The sequence below is a fragment of the Podarcis vaucheri genome, assembly GCF_965113315.1.
Source record: "Podarcis vaucheri genome assembly, chromosome: 2".
Lineage (NCBI taxonomy): Eukaryota > Metazoa > Chordata > Lepidosauria > Squamata > Lacertidae > Podarcis > Podarcis vaucheri.
The window spans coordinates 60,587,309-60,603,738 of record NC_138760.1 but is presented as its reverse complement, the minus strand read 5'-3'; the positions used below and the strand labels follow the sequence as shown (position 1 = coordinate 60,603,738).

General features: G+C 41.1%; 1 protein-coding gene and 1 long non-coding RNA gene across 4 annotated transcripts in view; both read right to left on the bottom strand.

Moving 5' to 3' along the window:
• Nucleotides 1-9,787: 9,787 nt before the first annotated feature.
• LOC309527155 overlaps nt 9,788-16,430 on the bottom strand; it is a 39,557-nt gene continuing 32,914 nt past the window's right edge. Inside the window, exon 2 of the long non-coding RNA XR_014217122.1 lies at nt 9,788-11,559. This is a non-coding gene — a long non-coding RNA (uncharacterized lncRNA). The remainder of the gene's footprint in view (nt 11,560-16,430) is intronic.
• Nucleotides 9,788-16,430, bottom strand: part of KIF3A (kinesin family member 3A) — a 30,599-nt gene continuing 23,956 nt past the window's right edge. For all 3 annotated transcript variants that reach the window (XM_082213702.1, XM_082213703.1, XM_082213704.1), the window contains 5 exons: nt 15,327-15,452; nt 15,016-15,069; nt 14,047-14,115; nt 13,769-13,893; nt 9,788-13,035 (listed from right to left, as the gene is read on the bottom strand). In XM_082213702.1, coding sequence (XP_082069828.1) covers nt 12,987-13,035; nt 13,769-13,893; nt 14,047-14,115; nt 15,016-15,069; nt 15,327-15,452 — 423 coding nt within the window. In that variant the 3' untranslated portion in view covers nt 9,788-12,986. The remainder of the gene's footprint in view (nt 13,036-13,768; nt 13,894-14,046; nt 14,116-15,015; nt 15,070-15,326; nt 15,453-16,430) is intronic.

Sequence of the window (16,430 nt, the reverse complement as noted above, 5' to 3'; positions counted from 1 at the left end):
ATGGTTAAATCCAGTCAAAGGCGACTATGGTGTTGTGGTGCTCATCTCACTTAAGGCCAAGGGAGCCGGCGTTTGTCCACAGACAGCTGTACTGGTCATGTGGCCAGCAAGACTAAACCGCTTCTGGCACAATGGAACACAATGACAGAAATCAGAGCTCAAGGAAACGCTGTTTACCTTCCCGCTGCAGCAGTACCTATTTACCTACTGGAGTGCTTCCGAACTGCTAGGTTGGCAGAAGCTGGGACAGAGCAACAGGAGCTCACCCCATCATGGGGATTCAGACCTTTTGATAGCCAGGCCCAAGAGACACAGTGGTTTAGACCACAGCACCACCCATGTCCAGTAAGAACTGCTGGAGGCTACACTGTTTCTTAGTATTTACTCCACTTTGTCAGAGATCATAAGATTTATGACTGCACCAGTTCTCATTTTGGATCATGCCCCAGTCAGTTTAGTGCTATAGCCACTTTGAAATGAGTCACCTCACCAGTGGAGACTCAGTTCCTTCCTACTTAGGACACCATTTTTCTGTCAGCCATACAATAATTTATTGAAATAGCACAGCCTCTACTAATAGGATGTATTGAAATCATACTTATGGCGTAAGATAATCTCACAAGCCTTAATAGCAAGGAGAGACTCAAAGTTTTGATGCATATGGAGATTAAGCAGTGGGAAAGACAAACTGGACAGTTATATAAAACAGCTTTTGCTCATGACTTGCTCTTGTAATAAAATTAGGTTCATAATGTCCAGCATGCTGATTATCTCATGGCATGAATGTGCCCGGCGTACTGGAAATCAGAACAAGTCAGCAAATTCCTTGTGTAAAAACTCGAGGAAATTCCATACAAGCCAACTATTAATGAGATAAAATAAAAATAGCAACAGAAACAGACCCACACAATCCATTGATGCTTCACATTGTATTAGGAGTTACAGTTCACTGAAGGACCTCTGTAGAAGGAGACCACTGGTTTTAGGAGTTAGAGGTGGTAGCAACATCTAGATCTCAGCAGAATGCCCTTCAAAGCCCCTTCTCTGCTTCTGAAGTAGCAGGAACATAGGAAGCTTCCTTATAATGAGGTCATCCGGATCCGGATAGCACTGTATGCACAGTTACTTCATTTATTTATTTTTAAAAATCATATGCAGTTAAACAGGGTCTTTATTCCCCCACCTTTTTATTTTTAAACAGTATACCTGAAGGAGCATCTCCACCCCCATCGTTCAGCCCGGAGGTCCAGCTCCGAGGGCCTTCTGGCGAGAAGTGAGGTTAAGGGAACCAGGCAGGGAGCCTTCTCGGTAGTGGCGCCCGCCCTGTGGAATGCCCTCCCATCAGATGTCAAGTAAATAAACAACTATCCAACTTTTAGAAGACATCTGAAGGCAGCCCTGTTTAGGGAAGTTTTTGATGTAGGAAATTTTATTCTGTTTTTAATATTCTGTTGAAAGCCGCCCAGAGTGGCTGGGGAAACCCATCAGCAACAATACATTGGGGCATTGTGGGAAATTAAAATGGCAGTTGTCTGGTGCCGGTTATAGTGTCATTGGTCAAAGGAGCACTGTCACTGCTGCTGGGTAAATCCATCAGGGATGCCCATTAGCAGAGGAGGCGACTCTTGCCAAGAGGCCTCTCAAGTCTTAGAATAGCCCTGAAATTAAAACATCATGTCCCAGGGTTTTGTCAAGTCCTCTTGAATGAGGTCCTTAGTGCTGTTTGTGGATTCTCGACTGCAGCTTACGCAAACTGCTGAACCATGTTCAGGACTAGGAAGTACAGTGGTACCTCGGGTTACATACGCTTCAGGTTACAGACTCCACTAGCCCAGAAATAGTACCTCGGGTTAAGAACTTTGCTTCAGGATGAGAACAGAAATTGCACAGCGGTGGCGTGGCAGCAGCAGGAGGCCCCATTGGCTAAAGTGGTGCTTCAGGTTAAGAACAGTTTCAGGTTAAGAACGGACCTCTGGAATGAATTGAGTACTTAACCCGAGGTACCACTGTAATTGTTCCAGCTACACATATATTTTTCCAGACTGTATGTGACAACCCAGTGATGTAGATTAATAAAAAGAGCATAGTAGGTGACAACAGTTAAGCATTTATTTCATAAATCGCCTCTCACCTTTCCTCCTCAGGAAACATGGGGACTAATGATACTGACTTGTCCCCTACAGCATGGTCCCCATTGCCACCTACTGAGTTAATCAACTCAGTGCTCTCTCTTTTTTTGTTAAAAAATTTGAGGTACAGGTACTCATATCTTGATAAACGTGCTGTGGGTGCCAGCTCTTCCTCTAGTTTGAATCATAATCACTGGAGGCGGTGAGCGTCCTGTGTGAGTGTCTGGAGGTGTTTGGAGAGTGGTTAACGGATTGAGGTCACATCCCGACAAGACAGAAGTTCTGTTTCTGGGGGACAGGGGGCAGGCAAGTGTGGATGACTCCCTGGTTCTGAATGGGGTAACTGTGGCCCTAAAGGACCAGGTGTGCAGCCTGGGGGCCATTTTGGACTCTCAGCTGTTCATGGAGGCGCGGGTCAGCATTGTGTCCAAGGCGCACAAAGAAGAGCTTCAGATGATGCTTGTAGGATATTCAGAAGCCTTAGTGCCTCCAACTGTGGAGACAGAGCATAGTCATCATGGCTAGTAACTTTTGATAGCCCTCTTCATGAATTTGCCTAATACTCTTTTAAAGCCATCCCAACTTGGTGGCCCTCACTGTCTCCTGTGGAAGTTCCATAGACTAAGAAGTGCTTTCTTTATCTGCCTTGTATCTTCTAACATTCAGCTTCTTTGGAGGCCCATGAGTCCTAGTGTTGCGAGAGAGGCATAAAAACGTTTCTACAAGGCATGCTTAATTTTTATGAAATTCTGCCGTGTCACCTCTTGCTTATATTTTCTCTAAACTAAGAAGTCCTGCAAGCTTTCTTCATAAAGGAGCCGCTCCATCAGCTTGATGGGTTGCCCTTTTCTGAAACTTTTCCAACTCCACAGTATCCTTTTTGTGGTGAAGCTACCTCAAGAACGGTACACGGTATTCCAAATGAAGTCGTAACATAGGTTTGTAGAATGGCATTATGATAGTGGTAGTTTTATTTCAACGATCCTTTCCTAATGATCCCTAGCATGGAATTTGCCTTTTTCTCGGCCGTCACACATTGGGTTGACATCTTTATTGAACTATCCACAATGACTCCAAGGTTTCCTTCCTGGTCCATCACAAATAGTTCAGATCCCATGTGATTATTATTATTTTTTGTCCCAACATGCATCATTTTGCGCTATATTGAAATGTGTCCGTTGGTCCAAAAATGTTGACGACCCCTGCCTTCAGGTAACAAGTGACTAATATGCCAAATGAATGAATATGCCAAATGACTAATATGCCAAATGAATGAATTAAAGAAAATAAAAACAAAAATAACATAACATAACATAACATAACATAACTCTGGAAACATCTCTTCACTGCCCGCATTGAAACATACTGCAGTTGGATTCCCTTTAGTTGGATGCTATGATGTAAAAGGCAGGGTAGGAATGCATATGCACTGCTTAGTTTACAATATTTTGTTGCAATGTTTTTTTTTTATTATTATTTGTGAGCTGCCCTGAGTTGGAGTTAATCACTGGCACTACTTAATGTTGAAATAAATAAATATCCCCCCCACCTACCCACCCCCAAACCCAAGCAATCTGTGTACAGATTTACCAAGAAAAATCAATCAAATAATCTCCAAAAATCTACTCTGAGTTCCTGTTATATTATATGCATAAATCGATGTTAAATCAAACAGTTAAAAAGTCAGTTAATAACTTTACTCTTATTCCTTCTGTTGTCTTCTGGGTCTAGACTGTGGTTGGATGATGCAAACTGGAAGCTACCAGTAACCACAATGACATTGTGAGGATTAAATAGTGATTATTAGCTCAGAATAGAATCATAGTTGCTGTCAGCCTCCAGCCTCTCAACAATCCTACGCCAATCTAAAAGGCATTGCATATCTTTAGTGATGTCAGGGTAAATACTAATCAGATGCTGAAAAATTAAAAGACATTTATTTTTAGTGAGGAAATATGACAATAGCTGTAACAACTGCAAAGTGAATGACGAAAGAGAGTTAGTTGAACGGTCTGGCTTCCTCCTTCCTTGGTAACATGGCATGAGCCAAGCTGAGAGTTTTAAGAATGCTCAGGATGAACTTATTCTAAAGAATTAGAAGCATATAGTAGAGAGCTGTTCTAAAGAAAAAGAAAACACTGGATAAAAATGTGGGCGGCACTTGTAAGCTCTCTCCCCCACCCCCAGCCTGACAGGCCTTTACAGAAATGTGGAACCACATTCCTTTTTTTTAATTTAATATATTTATTGAAAGTTTATAAGATATAACAGAAGAAAATAAAAATAGACATACAAAATAAAACAACAGTTAAAAACACACATTAATTTTCAATAACATAACTTCCATACACTTATTTCCACGGACCTCCTCATACCTCCCTTCTTTGTATTCCAGTTTGATTTGTTAGTTCAGCAAATCCTTACCATTAAACTTTAACCCATTTGTGAAACCTTTTTTTTCTCTTCCATATCTCTTAAAGCATTACAGCTGGAAACTGCTTAGTTTCTATCCAACATCCTTCTAACATTCATTAATTTTACAATGTTTCTGTAAATAGTCTTTAAATTTCTTCCAGTCTTCTTTCACCGACTCTTCTCCCTGGTCTCGGATTCTGCCAGTCATTTCTGCCAATTCCATGTAGTCAATCACCTTCATCTGCCATTCTTCCAGAGTGGGTAAATCTTGTGTCTTCCAATACTTTGCAATAAGTATTCTTGCTGCTGTTGTTGCATACATAAAAAAAGTTCTATCCTTCTTTGGCACCAATTGGCCGACCATGCCCAGGTGAAAGGCCTCTGGTTTCTTCAGGAAGGTATACTTAAATACCTTTTTCAATTCATTATATATCATTTCCCAGAAGGCCTTAATCTTTGGGCACATCCACCAAAGGTGAAAAAATGTACCTTCAGTTTCTTTACATTTCCAACATTTATTATTGAGCAAATGATAGATTTTTGCAAGCTTGACTGGGGTCATGTACCACCTGTATATCATTTTCATAGAAATGTGGAACCACGTTCCCAGACCTGCTAGACATAGCAACTGGGGTGCCCACCTGGAGCTGCCATGTCAGGAATATAGAAGCAATTGTAAAGTATTAAATTGGAGGGTGGGGTATAGGGGGAGAAATCTTAATTATGTGTTTCACTTTCACAACGGAAGTAAAACATTGCCTGTTAAAAGGGGAGCATCTATAAAACCGCTAAATTCAGGGCTTAAAATTACATTGATTCAGAAATTCTCTTTCCTTTTTAATATTTGACATTCAAAACACTCCAAAAGAAACATTCTCTATAGTTCAACCCTCTGAATCAAGAGCATCTCCAGCAACCACACTAATTATCTCAAAAGAACCAACTAAGTGAAATAATGCTTTCCACACAAAGAATATTAATTTATTCTCATTATTTAAAAAAAATTATTAAAACTTCCAGCTCATTTTAAAGAACTATCAAGGTGTTGTACAATAAAATCATTAAAAGATCATAAAACTCTGACATCATAGGTTAAGGAACGAATGACCAACATGAAATCAAATTAATTCTTTGAACATGCTTGGTGAAACAAAACTGTTTTCAGCAGGTGGCAAACTATCAGGATTGTAGGTGCCTGTCTAAATGTCCTCTGTAGGTGATTGATTGCAATGAACAATCAGTGTAAACTACTTTGATTGACTTTCTACAATCGAACAGTATATACATTTTTATGAAACAGGTAAACATCAAACTTCTATAGGCCTCTTCAGATGCTAGCTGCAAACGCAACCACTGCCCATGAAGAAGGCAACAGAGTCACACAAGCCTGGCTCCCACCATCTCCACAATGAATAGGGGGACCTGAAGGAGGACTGCAATCACATGCAGCTGAACATGCTTACAATCTTCCCTCTGATTGGAGACCGGGCATACGACATTGTCCACAAAAGGCATTATTCAGTTAATCTCACTGGTGCCCTGGCTGGCTTCTAAAAACTGTTTGTGAATGTATGGTCTGATCCAGTGTTGGACTACTTCAACTGGCATGTCTCAAGAATGAAGCACTCCAAGAAGTTACATTGGTTTATACCTGCAGAAGGTGTAAAATGAAATGTGTTGAGGATGGAATGTGGCTTCCATTGGCCAAGCAAGACCTAACATCTCTTCCCCTCTTTTTTCTTTTGAAAAGGGAAATTACTGTGAATGGTCCAGGATAGATGGTAGATGCATCTCCTTAACTCTTAGAGAGTGATTTCATGATCACCCCTGGGATGAAAGATTTCCATCACCCCTGGGATGTAATGTCGTTTTCCATTCTGCCCTGTATTCATGCAACACAGTTTCCATTATGCTGCAGTTTGACTCCCACCAAAACCTACATTATTTCTTCTGCCATCTGCTGTGGTGAAACTATATAACCTATGTATATCACATAAATTAAAATTGAATTACATTATTGCACCCCATTCATTTCATTGCCAAGGAAATGCAATGCAAATGGAGGGGGAATGGTACATAATCATACAAACTGTATTTGCTGGATTGATTTCCATTCCATTCTGGATGTTGGATGAATGTGTGAACATTAGCAATTTCTGGTCCCGTTTTCACCAGAATTCTCCAATGTACCTATCCTCTGGTAACGCTGAGTGTTAAGGTCAGTGATCAGAAGATCAGTGGTTTGAATCCACACAACGGTGGTGAGCCCCTGTTGCTCTGTCTCTGCTCCTGCCAACCTAGCAGTTTGAAAGCACACCGGTGCAAGTAGATAAATAGGTACTGCTGTGGCAGGAAGGTAAACAGTGTTTCCGTGTGCTCTGGTTTCTGTCATGTTGTTCCATTGCGCCAGAAGTGGTTTAGTCATGCTGGCCACATGACCTGGAAAGCTGTCTTTGAACAAATGCCAGCTCCCTCGGCCTTAAGTGAGATGAGAGCCACAACCCCATAGTCGCCTTTGACTGGACTTAACCATCCAGGGGTCCTTTACCTTTACTTATGATCTACTTGTACTGTTGTAAATAAACCACATTTCAGAGGAATAGTTTGATGGTTCATTCCTGCTGTTGTTTAATGTAGTTACAAAGCTTCCTGTACCCCCATTACTGTAATTCTCCATTGTCCATATGATGTTCTCCAAATCTCTGCCTTCCTACACTTTCCCCTTGCTCAATCCCAATTTTCTCCTAATTTCCCCTTTACAGAGTATCCTGATTGAGAAAATCTACATTGAGGGAAGGCAGAGTATGGGAAGGCGGCGATTGAAGGAGAACGTCATATGGACAGTGGTGAATTAATGGAGGAAGCTTTTAATGTTTTATCCTCTTTTAAATATTATGTTGGGAGTCACCCAGAGTGGCTGGGGAAACCCAGCCAGATGGGCGGGGTATAAATAATAAATTTATTACTATTATTATTATTATTATTATTTATTTATTTATTTATTATTAGCTCCCTATCCTAATTAAATGACAGTGTGGATGAGGCCTAAGTCTCATTGTTCAGAGAAATGGGGAGCACATAGTACTTCATACCTCAGCATTGTTTTGAGGCTCCCCCCCCAAATTATTATTATTATTATTTTTACTCATTTGTGTTCTGGCACTGTTCTCTTCTCCTTTATGCCTCTTCCGTCCTTTCACCACAGTGGTTGTGGAGTTACACTATGTTGCTGAATAATGAAATACCATTTTGGAATGAATTCATCTTTTCTTTGCTTTTCCACCCCCTGTAAACTAGCAGATGATTCTTCAATTCTTCCTTTGACAGGGCTGCTACACCCCCACTGCAGTTTGGTGCAAATTCTGAGAATGCCTCTCCAATGGTTCCTATGAATTTGCTCCACTCACATAATCATAACCATTTCCTCTGCTTCGTGTTAGCAGTTTTGGTACCGTCACGGTGATAAAAATCTGTTATCTCTCCCCCTTTCTGAAGTGGCACTTCTACCCCTTAACCATTTTTCTTGATAACACCAACATCAAACAAGAAATAAAATGACAGACACCTTTACCCCTATTTGTGTCCCAAATCATAGTCTGCATCTCTGCTTCCCCACGTTTGGCCATTTTCATTTCTATGACGGAAACAGAAATACTAAGCCTCGTACGGTTCATGCACACACTTACTCCAGTTTTTGCTTTTTATTGTAGAGATGAAAAAGCAATATTAGCATGAGAGAAATACGTACTGATTAAATGTTTGTGTTTAAATTTTCTAAATCATCATTTATGTCTGTCCAAACCCTCAAAGTGGCTTACTATAAAACAGGCACACAAATACATACCATTAAGTCAGGTAATCCAATATATAAGAATAAAGGAGAAAAGATAGAAATGGAGTAATTTGGTTTAATAATAATAATAATTAATTCATTACCTGCCCTTTCTCAGGTCCCGGGAAGATCACATCCATCTGGAAAAGTGTGACTTTGGGGGTAACGTCAAATCATTGGCGTCACAGCGCCTGCTGTGGCTGTAGAAACTGATATAGGAGAGACACACATTGTTGCATTGTTGGGACAGATGAAGGCATCCGGTTGTGCTGATGTAGGTGTGTGATTAATGGGTTACTGTGAATGTGTTGATCACTACCACCTTGTTCCTTCCCAGCAAAGCACAATCCTTAAGAAGCTGCCTTTCACTAAGGGGTAGTTCCCCTGCTTTTTGTAACTTTCCCCCGTGTATATGGTATATCTCTCTTATCTCTGGCGATCACTCATAGATTGTCTTCCATGAAAACAGCCTTAACAGTGAGTCTGTGACTGTGGATTCATGTTTCTTCAAAGTCCATGACATCTTAGGTAAAGGCTGTTCTCCAATTGGAGCGCTTGCAGGCCAGTGTTTCCCAGTTGTCAGTGCTCATACTATATTTGTAAAGATTTGCCTTGAGGCATCTTTAAACCTCTTTTGCTGTCCACCAGTATTTCGATTTCCATTCTTAAGTTGAGAATAGAATAGTTGCTTTGGAAGATAATAATCAGGGATTCGGACATGTATATAACCTTTCTCTGTGCCTTTGAGAGCCTATATGTGTTTCTCTACTGAAGAATTTCTCCACAAAACTGATGAATTTAAAACCTCAACAAAATCACAACCCAATCAGATGGGTGGCATATACAGTGGTGCCCCGCAAGACGAATGCCTCGCAAGACGGAAAACTCGCTAGACGAAAGAGTTTTCCGTTTTGGAGGTGCTTCGCAAAACGAATTTCCTATGGGCTTGCTTCGCAAGACGACAATGTCTTGTGAGTTCCTGCTGGTTTTTTTCCCTTTCCCCCCACTTTTTCTAAGCCGCTAAACCGCTTATCAGCTGATCCGATCAGCAGATAAGCCGCTAAAAGCCGCTAAAAGCCGCTAATAGCGCTAATCCGCTAATCCGTCAATGGGCTTGCTTTGCAAGACGAAAAAACCACTAGACAAAAAGAATCACAGAACGGATTCTTTTCGTCTTGTGAGGCACCACTGTAAATAATACATCATCATCATCATCATTCTTTGAATCAAAGGTTTGTTTTTGGCTTCCAGACCACAATACCCAATCTGGATATAATGCTAAACCAAAACTTGTTGCTTCCACTCTTGCTAGGGGAGGAGTGAAATGATAGCATTCTGCTCATTCATTGTAAGATATTAGCTATGGCTCACTGTGATGTGTGAACTGACAGAGAGAGAGACTGCACAAATATGTTGGGAATCCAATTCTTTTATTTCTAGGCATCAACATGCTCAATGTCAAGACATTGTGTCACTATATACAACATAAGGAACACACTTTGTACACAATGCAACCAGAAATTTTAACTCTCAAAAAAGTTAGCAAAACAATAAATAGGGACCAATTTTACATCTGGTATTTACGCCCTTATATACAGACTTGATAGCATGGACTAATAAGCAGTTGCTAGAATGGTAAAGAACACAGGGTAACTAATTCAAAAGGCATGGAGCGAGACATCTCCTTCTATTCTTGTAGTCCAGGAACTGGTTAAGTCATTAAAGAAAACGACTCCACAAAACCCATGCAGACACCATTTCAGATGCTGACACTGAAACTAAGGAAAAAATTAAAGGCTTTGGGCCAATTTTCCTAAATTAAGACGATTGCTCTGCTGGAGAGGCATCTGTGTCTGCACAAGCAAGGTTGGACTTGCATTGCATGAGTCAACAAAGGACTATGAAGCACTGTACTGTGGTGCTGTGAACTTTCACGGAAGCTGCTGTTCAGTGTCTCTTGCTTCTTTGTTCAAAATGGTCCTAAGGCTGTGTCTAACCTGGAATGCCACTTTTGAGAAAAACAAAACAAAACCCGTGTGCTATTTTAGACTTGTTAGCATTTTAAGACTAAAGAACTGGCCGAAGCTGGCTACAAGCTATATAAAAACAGTGCCCACAACTACGACAAAATGTTATTTTAAAAACTGAAGAGTCAAGTCTGCCAGGATCCTCCTAAAACTTACTTTTAAGGGACAACATTTGAAATTTTTCTACCTCTTGACAAGCAGGAATTTTAAATCTCCAAAACTAAAGCTAGTAAAGAGAAAGACAAATGTTTCAGTAGTAATCAAAGGTCAATGTATGCATTGGCATTCCAATTGGTCGATTGTAACTATCACATTTCTTCATTAGATGATGCAATCACACTGTATTTCAGACACAATTTGCATGCCCAATTTGTGTCTTCTGATAACACCACAATTGTGGAGTCACTCACCTGTGGGCTATCAGACAGGTAAGCATTTGGGTGGAGATTCCTTCCTTTGGCAACGACCATTACAAGATTAGAAATGAAACCACTGATCTATTCCTAATCCAGCAGAGAGTTAGGAATACATTATGTATGAAAAGAATCAAATCAGCTCCAATCCTTATGCCTATATAAGTGGGTTGAACCAAACTATGAACAAAAAACTCGTCTTTCCCCATTTCCAAGTTTGCGTTCCATATTCATACTAAATTTTTCCTACAGCCGACATTTAGCTGAAATTGTCAGTAGTTTTCATGGGTTGGTGTGTGTGTGTGTGTGTGTGTGTGTGTGTGTGAGAGAGAGAGAGAGAGAGAGAGAGAGAGAGAGAGAGAGAGGTACAGCCTATAGCAATTTAGCACAATCAGTAAGGCTCAAGAGTGTCCAATTGCAAATCCTGTTATGACAAATTATTATTATTTTGAGCACTGGAGTATTTCACAACAACCAACACAGTTTTTAGAATACAAGTCACACAGTTAGTGTCATGTTTAATTTAAAGACTTACAAAATACATACAGTAACAGATATCTCCAGCAGTTGTCACACAATATACTTAGTTACAAAAGAAACAATATTAACAATATTATGTGTATGGTAGTGGCACCACTTCATAAATAACAGATTGGAAAAATAACCAGGTGCCAACTAAATATCTGGAATGATGAACAAGGAAAAACTTATTTCTTTTAAACTCAAAACAGGTACAGTCGTACCTCCTTTTGCGTTCCGGAGCCCTGGACGCTTGACAAAGCGCCGCTTTGTGCATAGGCGAAGTGCGATTGGCAAACCCGGAAGTAACCTGTTCTGGTACTTCCAGGTTTGCCGTGGACATTGGACGAAATGGACCCTAAACGGGGCAGACTCAAAATGCGGTACCACTTTACAACTAAAGAGAGGGTAAGAATGCACCAAGCTGCTGACTCTAGCGTAACTCCACTGCGTAAGCACCCTGTAAATCGTCACTTGGTAATTGGCAATGGAGCAGTTCATGACATCCTTCACAACATTTATTGTTCCTCCACTGAAACACTGAAGGGATGAAGCCCAGGGTGGCTTTCTAAAACGTTCCCAGACTCAGCTGCTTTATCCAAAAAGCAGTTTGGCCAGATGATTTAGGTTCACGAATGCAAGAAAAACCTAGTATGTTTTGTTCATGATACTACATTTAAGACTATTTATGAGAGCCCCTTTTATAATAATGTCACAGGATTTCATTTTTCAGTTCAGTTTGCCACAGCTATCCAACAGCAACTGTTCTCACTGAAAGTCATCACAACCTAATTTAAGGAGGATGAAAGATTCAACAGTAAAAAGAGTAAGAGATGACAATGTCCACTCAGACTAGAAATGGCGTCAGGTAGGGAGAACGAGTAGTGTTAGTAACTGATGCAAGTGCTGGGGGAAATAATCACGTTGTGGGCACTTGATGTAGAATGCATGCTGCAACTTCAGTCTAAAGGATTTCTCAGTCTTTACCCTTTAAACCAAAACATGTCCCATCACCACCTAAGGTCTACAACAGTCCATCTTTGTATAACAATACGGAGAAAAGTCTATGCACATGAAGTACATGCTGAAGAAATTAATAAGTTATTTGCACATATGTGGTAGGGGATACTTAAGACAGAAGGGGATTCAGAGCATCCCAAGAACTTGCAGCTACCAGAATAAGTCTGCAGTGGCGCAAAGGCAGAACAACACAAGAGGCAAATGGAAGCAAAACAGGTCTATCAGGATGTGGAATCCTGGTTATCTACTCACAACAGGGCTATTCTGGTTAGAATTCAGTCACACACAAAACCTTTTCCAGTCAATTCAGCTCATTTTAAACACACCATATATCCTCAACAGCTTCACCTGCATAATGCCCGAAGCAGGATTAGTAACATTGACAAATTTACAGTCACAATCTAGTTTAGATTGACCATAATATACATGTAACAGATGACATGAAAGCAAATCAAGGGAAACAAATGTATTTCTTGTTGTCTCCAAGACACAAGTGTAGCCCTTTATAGCTACTTCTGTGTCAACCAAACATCAAAACTCTTCTGCGATCTCCAGAAACGAGAATCTGCATATTTGGACCAAGTATTAAGCCACATACTAATCTTTATTGTAGTCCCACCACTGTCAGAGTCTACTGGAGCAACGACTCGATCACAGCGCCTGATTTGGCAGAACGTTTTCTGTTTGGAGAGGAGAAAGAAAGTTATATGAAGAGAGAAAGTAATGCTGTCAAATAAAAGTGCACATAACAGACAACAAAATCTAGAAACCAGGCTGATCTCAGGAGGAGGCTAAGATACCCTCTTTAAAGGTATGCACATGGTCACAACGAAACATTTAAAAGGTGCTTACACTGATGTTTTAAAAAATGCTTAAAACATGTAAAACATGTCTAAATTTTGTCGTAATCAATAGCAACCATGGATTCAAGGGCAAGGAGAGGAAAGAGTTTGGAGGCGGGGGGCAGGGAGTATAATTTGCCGTAGATTAATCTAATATACTTTTAGGGAAGCAATGTCCCTAAATACAGCTTTAAGTTCAGTACTGCCCTGGGCTAAAAATATATCCTCTTGGAAGGGAAAAGATTCTTGCCCGCTTGTAAACTTGTGGGTGGCCAGTGGCTTCAATTCTCCTAATTGCAACCACATTCCATTTGAGAGCTACTTTTATTTATTTCACTTCTATAATCTTTCACTGGTTCTCCAAGCAGAGTGAATGTTGACAACATACACAAACGGAATCCTTTGGCCCTGGTATGCACACAGCAAGGACACCCCCAATTTTACAATTTTAGGACAGCTTCAGACATGCAACATGGGCATTCATTGAGTTTTTATTTGGCACTGAGCAGAATGGGGGTGATGACAAAGTTTCAAGATGGTGCAAAACACAATGTCCTATAGCAGTCCTTACCTTCTGCCAGTTTTGGGTCTTGATCGGCCTTTGGAAGTCCTTGGTCTCTCTAGTTTCAACAAAGACTGTCTCAGGCTTTCTTCTGTATAAGCTAGATATACATGGGAAAGGTCCACCTCAAAGGGCTGAGGAGGGGTAAAACAGACACTGTGAGTGGACATTTGTGGGTCATACCAAAATATAGCATCAAAGTTGAAGGAAATCATACAAAAAATGCAAGTGTAGAAAGCTGGAAAAGTGTGGACTGCAGCAGCCTACATTTGCAAAGGATCACTTACATCTTTTTCCTTTTTATCTGGCACGGGAGTCTGTTTTCTCATATTATTTCCGGTATATGCCACACATTTCTTAAAAGAAAAAAGAAGATAAGGCAGGAAATTAGATATTGCACCAAGTAACCACACTGCTGGGAGGTCTTTTGCTTCCTTTGTCGCAAGGAGGGCAATCTCGGCAATTTGAAAAGAGGCAGGTTTTGTCCTCAATATGCCCAGAAGTATTTTAAGGGTGCAATCCTGGCCATGCACCAAAATCAGTGAAGTCAGTGTTGACAGGGCTCGGGTGCTTATTCATTTTATTTTATTAATTACATTTTTATACCAGCCTTCATCCGAGGATCACAGGGCCATTTACAGTATAAAAACACCCACCCCACACAGATAGATTTGTTTTAATAGGCCATAGATTGGAAAGGCCTGGGAGCAGAGAAGTGTTTTTGCCTGGTGCCTAAAGATGTGTAACGAAGGCGCCAAGTGAGCTTCCCTGGCGAAAGCATTCCACAAGCGGATGTAAGACACAGATATTCCATCTAATGGAAAGAGTGGACCACGTATTCTAAACTGGATAATGAGAAACCGACTCAGGTAGGTTACTGCTTTTGTGTCTAGCAACACAATATGGGAAGTCCTGATAATAAAGGGGGTATAACATAAAAGATCAAGGTCCTTCAGGTTGTCCTATTGTTGCCCCAGTAGCAGCTGGTAGGGCAATGGAGCTTACCTGACCTCCCATCACCAGCGCTGCTGTGGCTTACTGGAGAGGGATGAAGTTGGTGCAGTGCATATGCACTGGTGGAAGCCCTGAGTAGCTGTGCCTATAGTTTAAATATGGACCTTGCTGTCCTTCCACATCCCAGTAAACCACAACAACAGGTGCAGTGACAGATGGCTAGGTATGTGCTGCCACCACCCTGGTGACCGCCACTGGGTTTCACATCCCTGTCCCCATGCATTGCAGCTGTGCCTACGTACCAGCTGCCATTCTCCAATATCTTCATTCCAGTGAACGTAGTTTTCAATCATTTCCTTGAAAGAAAAATCAGAAGAGAGGGGGGGAAAGTAACACGGGTGCATGACCTCTGAGATCAGGGCCATCTTTAGCGGCGCCGGGGTGCAAAAAACTGCCCAGCGCCCCCAAGTTGTTGAGCTTTTTTGTGGGGGCACGCAACTCTCTCCCATGTCACAGTGGGTGAAGGGAGGAGAGCAATCCCCACAGAGGCTTGGGAGAGAAGCTGTGCGCCTCATCTCTCAAAACAAATACAGGGCTCCTTCAATTATTGTACCTGATAATCCTGAGGTATAAAGTTGTCAATGATAAGCATTTGAAGACGAAGCTCCCTGCTGAGCTGTCGAATGTTCTCCAATAAGCCTTCAATTTCTCTCTGATGTTCTTGTTGCAAATCTGCCATCTATGAATACCAATTATAAAGCAAGCCATCATGAAGCGACAACCAGGATCATCCACTAAGAAATGGACTATTCAACCAGACACATAAAGCTCGTGGTGTAAAGATAATCGTGATCATCCCATGCCAAACCTGGCATCATGCTCAGTTCATTCTAAGAGAATGAACTTGTACCTGTCAAAGCCACTTCCATCTGGTGGTTTTAAAAACGAACAGGCCCCAACCCAGCATTAATTTGTTTTCATCTTCTCCATTATTCTTTCTCCCCATTCTAACCATTTGGTGGAAAGTAATTCCAGCAAATGAAAATTACCGGTTAAGGAAGTTAAGGAAACCTACTTTTTATTTATTTTCTGGCCACTTTCAATTAAAAGGACATTCAAATTAGCTCACAGAAGAATAAGGAAAACAATGATGAAGCCAACAGGCATGACTTGATCAACAGAAAGCATGCCAGTTTAGCACCAGCATTAAGGCTCTTTCATATTGACCCAAGCGTGGAAGCTTATGCTGATGTCTTGACAGATGTGCTCTGTAAACGGTAATGTTGTTCTTCAAAATCAACAGAAATAGTGCTCACTTCCTTGGTCTTTCAGGCACAATGCCAGATTGGGAGGATGAAGGGACCAACGAAGATGTCCCATGTTGTCTGGATCTCATATGATCTTATAAAGCATCCAAGCTTACTGTATTGCTAGAGAAATTTTGAGAAGGAACTATGGAGAGGGACCCTCTTCTAGCACCCTTCACCATCCTTAGAGGTGTATGCACATTTGTGTCAGTGTGTGTAGGAGGGTGCTGCAGTGTTGAGTGGGGCATGGGGGGACGTACACACATGGTTGTGCGTTGTGACCCCCCACAACAGTTTCTCATTTCCAAAATGTGTCTAGAAGCCTAAAAAGATTGACAATCCCTTACCTAACCATTGCACCATTCTGTTACAGTAGCACCTTGGCTTACGTTACCCTCGGGTAATGTAAA